At 40.1% G+C, this 5,007-nt stretch overlaps 1 protein-coding gene across 3 annotated transcripts; it reads left to right on the plus strand.

Annotated features, from left to right (window-relative positions):
* Window positions 1-207: 207 nt before the first annotated feature.
* On the plus strand, window positions 208-4,762 carry LOC139372638 (retinol dehydrogenase 12-like). Of its 3 annotated transcripts, none has more exons than XM_071112412.1 (7): window positions 208-742; window positions 1,337-1,471; window positions 1,768-1,959; window positions 2,119-2,280; window positions 2,372-2,491; window positions 3,271-3,475; window positions 4,215-4,762. In XM_071112412.1, the coding sequence occupies exons 1-7, from the start codon at window positions 676-678 to the stop codon at window positions 4,309-4,311; spliced, it is 978 nt and encodes a 325-aa protein (XP_070968513.1). In that variant the 5' UTR covers window positions 208-675; the 3' UTR covers window positions 4,312-4,762. The 3 variants fall into 3 exon arrangements, with proteins under 3 accessions (XP_070968513.1, XP_070968512.1, XP_070968514.1); XM_071112411.1 differs by having other exon boundaries at window positions 497-742; window positions 1,720-1,959; window positions 4,215-4,468; XM_071112413.1 differs by lacking the exon at window positions 208-742 and adding an exon at window positions 1,014-1,063 and having other exon boundaries at window positions 1,720-1,959; window positions 4,215-4,468.
* The last annotated feature ends 245 nt before the right edge of the window (window positions 4,763-5,007 follow it).

The following is a 5,007-nucleotide window of genomic DNA, read 5'->3' on the forward strand; positions in this document are numbered from 1 at the left end:
TGCATGTTGCGTTTATATTTATGTTCAGTAAAAGGGTAGTTGATAAACAAATGGCCTACCAAATGTCTGAAATTATAATCAGAAACTTGAAAGTAGCCAGTATGCTATACGGTCCAGTCTGGCGTATCAGCAAAACAAATGATTATGGTGGATCGAACTGCGCAGGTAGCCGACTTTTTGAAGTCATCACACACAACACCCTAATATGCGCGACTGAGCCTGCGCAGACAGCGAAAAACAACAGATGTTTACATGCCACAGTATCCCATCTAAAATCAACATATCCCAGGCATCTTGTCCTGGTTTCACATAACCGGGATACAAGTTTTTTCGGGTTATTGTAAACGGGATATGATGTTTATATGCATCAACTCAAAAACAGAATACTTAAGTATCCCGAATAATAACGGGATATTGGTGTGCATGTAAACGTGGTCACTGACTGGTCAAGGGAGTAGTCCTGGTTTAATCGGACTATAAGACTTTAAACCTCGTATGTAAGATACTTAGACCTATTCATAGCTACTCGATCTGTATCACTGCTTGTGTTATAACAACATTTAAAGCAACCCAGTTCAAGAAGACGAGACAGACTCGATAAACTCATGATTTACCAGGCTAAAATGTAATTGTCTTGCCTGGGGTGGTCAAATTATTTTGGCAACAGTTGATAAGATGTGGAAAGAATTGAAGAAAAACCAGCTCGTCAAGTACGGCGCTGTGACCACAGTGTCAACCATCAGTAAGTCACTGCTCTACTGCTATGCAAGTTATCTTGATGTATTGTAGGTTTCAGACCTCATTTCAATTACTTTTACAGTTTTTTTGTAATGGTAAAATCGTTTCTAACATTTCTACATGGACATATAGTCTCGGTAAATTGTAGCCTAATTTAAAAAAAAACAGGAACTTCTTAGTAAACACTAATAAACTACCCACAGCGAGTATTGTACCGCATGACATATGTTGTGACGTACAGGATGTACAATTCTTCAGATTGTATTATACATTTATCTTGATCGACATGGAAATGAACAGAATCACTGAAGGATGATTGACCGTGGTATGTGGTTCATTTGTATTGTAGTGTCTATTTAAGGGTTGTGATTTTAAACGTGTTTATTCCCTGTAGCTCCAAGATCCTGATATATACTATTATGTGTGTAAATACTTTACAATTGCACATACAGTATATGCTACCTTGTCCATTAAGTATGTAAACAATTCCTACTCCCACAACAAAGGGTCTGCTGCATAGGCTTAAAAGGTTCATATGTCAACATAAGAAGAAGTAAAGAGTGATATTTTGTCTCAGTGCCGTTTGTCTCCAAACCAGGCTATGTTTTACTGAGAAAGTGGATCGCCGGTGGGATATGCCACAGCCGTGCCAAGCTGCATGGAAGGACTGTGGTGATCACTGGTGCCAACACTGGTATCGGCAAGGAGACGGCCTGGGATATGGCCATGAGAGGTACAGTAGGCAAATACCACTTCTCTATTGGACTGTAACTATGTTGTGATTTGCATTACCTTTCATGGGATGTCGCTTTTGAACACAAACAAGTTACAATGCAATCTGAGGAAAATTTGGGTTTAAGGGCAATTGTGGGGGCTATTCAATGGAAGGCATGAGAATAGGGGGCTTAGTGATGGGGTGTGGTAAATTTGTGGATGTTGTTCAGCTGATGATAGGACTGATCCTATATATTCTATTGGAAGGGAATGTGATGAGGGTGTTCTCAGACGGACGGTACTGCGTGTTCTCAGGAGCCCGGGTGATTATGGCTTGCCGAGACCTCACCAGGGGAGAGGCCGCTGCAACAGAGATCCGCAGTTCTACTGGAAATACTAACGTGGTGGTGCAACAACTAAACCTGGCCTCCCTCGGGTCAGTACGACAGTTTGCCAGGGAATTCATTGCCACGGAGACCCGTCTGGACATACTTATCAACAACGCAGGTGAAACTGATGCATTTAACCAACATGCTTTGAGAGCCTGAATTGTGTTGGTGTTACTCTGGGTATGTTTTGAACTATAGCATGTTTTTTGTTGTCAAAGTTGTGGGCTTGATTTTTTTTAAACCATCCGTTAAATACTCAATCCTCTACTCCTCACAGGTATAATGCTATGTCCCAAAAGCTTCACAGTGGACGGGTTTGAGAGTCAATTTGCTGTCAATCACCTAGGTCACTTCCTATTGACCAATCTTCTCCTGGACATGCTGAAAGCCTCCACCCCCAGCCGCGTCGTCACTGTGTCTAGCATCGCTCATCAAGGCGGTAAGCCCATTCTGACCAGATATTTTTGTAATAAAACAAATATCCTCAATTAAGTTATAGCTTTATCTGGCTCTACCTCATTCTCTTTCAGGGAAAATCCACTATGATGACCTTAACTTTGATAAGAAGGGGTACAACTCAGTAATTGCCTACAAGCAGAGTAAACTGGCCAACCTCCTCTTCTCTAGGGAGCTGGCACGAAGGACCAAAGGTGAGGGGTTGCCTTATTACAACTCTATTACGTATTACTACTCATGTACATGTAGTTAGAAATTAGACCAATTCAAATGAATTAACCTAGTTATGCATAGAAAATTAGGTAATGTAACTAGGAGATTTTTCCATTTCCACTACATATCCTGTTCAATGACTAAATGTACTGTATTGGTAATGGACCCCAGTAAACCAATACATGGAAATACAATACCAATGGGCCATAACTTTGTGCGGGTTCAGAAAACACCATAATAAATGCTTCAACACATACACTGTTAGTCTACATTTATTGGTTAACAATCGATGTGGATTTTACCGTAGTTATGGATGGATTTGACTTTACTTTATGGTGGTTTAGCAATGCATGGCTAAAGATAAGGGAACTAATGTTTATTAGTGGATTCAAGCCCGTACCAGTTGGCTGAGAGGGGTGGTGTCAAGGCTTATCTTTTGTTTTTGTAATGTGCATTGGGGTGCGGAGTGATTTGAGGCTGTTGTTGCAGAGTATTCATCAAGTATCTTGAAGTTAACCGTAAAAATAATCGGACCTATGCAATTACTGTATTTAACGATTATTTACCTATTAATGCTGTTTCCCCCATTCTTCCCCATCATTAGCAGTCTTAGTATGCACAACAAACATTATACAAACAAATCATGTTGCTTCAAAATCAGGTCATAACTGGTGTACAGTGCATTGCTCTCTGCCACATGATGTCTCTGAATGTCAACATTCTAAGGTTAGTGGCCCTATCCCTACACTCACCCCATCAGGTACTGGAGTGACGTCGTATTCCCTGCACCCCGGGGTTATCCGGACAGAGCTGTGGCGCCACTCGCAGTCAAAGTACCCCATGCTGAGTTCCATGCTGTCAGCCCCCGCCTGGCTCCTGATGAAGACCCCCAGGGAGGGGGCCCAGACCACCATCTACTGCGCCGTCACTGAGGGGCTGGAGGAGAAGAGCGGCTACTACTTCAGGTAGTAGCATCCCAGTGTGTAGAGTGAATTAGCCTAAATCAATCTCTCTCTTTGTGTGTGTGTTTGTGTGTTAATTGGAGGGGGATGATTTTCATTTACAGTGGGAGTGTATCTTGTGTGTGTGTATGTGATAGTTAAGCATCCCATCAAAAGTATGTGTGTACAATGCGGTATATATTCTGAGTGTAGACAATATACACTGAACAAAAATATAAACGCAACTTTTAAAGTGTTTGTCCCATATCATGAGCTGAAATAAAAGATCCCAGAAATGTTCGATACGCACAAATAGCTTGTTTCTGTCAAATTCGGCGCAAAAATGTGTTTACATCCTTTTTAGTGAGCATTTCTCTTTTGCCAAGATAATCCATCCACCTGATAAGTGTGGTGTATCAAGAAGCTGTTTAAACAGCATGATCATTACACAGGTTCACCTTCTGGAGATGTATCACGCTGCATGAAGCAAATGGTGGTCACACCAGATACTGACTGGTTTTCTGATCCACGCACCTAACATTTTTTTTAAGGTATCTGTGACCAACAGATGCAAATCTGTATTCCCAGTCAGTTGAAATCCATAGATTATGGCCTAATAAATTTATTTCAATTGACTGATTACTTTATATGAACTGTAAATCAGTAAAATCTTTGAAATGGTTGCCTTTATATTTGTGTTCAGTGTAAATAACTACTGTATGTGTTTAGGTGAGCTTTAAGTTAGGATGTGTTTGTTTCTCAGTGACTGTCAGGTAAAGGAGCCAGCTCCTGAGGGGAGAGATGATCTTGCAGCACTGAGACTATGGGGCGTTAGCGCCGGGCTAGTGGGACTCAATTAAAACAACTGAACAACTCACCTTGCAACACGGTGCCACTCCCAACCCCACCTGACAGAACCCTCACGGATACTGGCATTTTTAAAAATGTTGGCTCTTAACTTTCATATCAGAAGATATCCTGTATCCTATATATATCCTGTATTCTACACATTTTCTATATTCTATATTTTTTGATGTTGTATTATAATACAGTATATTTTGATCAAACATTTTTTTCTGTATTTTATTGTATTGAAGCTTATTCTCGTTACAATGGTCTTCATGCTGAAATTCTGTATTTTTCATGTTTTCATTAAAAAAAATGTTATTTTGCTTCAGAAGTCTTTGCATGAGTAGTAGTGTAGTTTTATTAATTGTAATTTTACACCCCAGTTATTTTAACAGTTTAGCTAAACTACCTTTAAAAAGTGTTACTTATTTTAAAGACTTAATAAATTATATGCTATCTGTACATCTCAATATTTTATTTATATGTTTTCAGAAGTTGCTTGCATGCATGGCATATTTCTCAAAATAACAAAATATATCCGTTTCATTTGAATGGTCTGCCCTTACCAAAATGGCGTCCTCGTCGTGCAACCATTAGCGGAGCATTGTGGGATATAACAAACACATGCTGACTTTGGATCAGTGAAATGCATGCTCAGATTACGCTTTTGCCTGTACTTTGCTCTACAAACTGGTCGTAGATCAGTC

This window comes from Oncorhynchus clarkii, chromosome 18 (genome assembly GCF_045791955.1).
Source record: "Oncorhynchus clarkii lewisi isolate Uvic-CL-2024 chromosome 18, UVic_Ocla_1.0, whole genome shotgun sequence".
NCBI classification, from domain to species: Eukaryota; Metazoa; Chordata; class Actinopteri; order Salmoniformes; family Salmonidae; genus Oncorhynchus; species Oncorhynchus clarkii.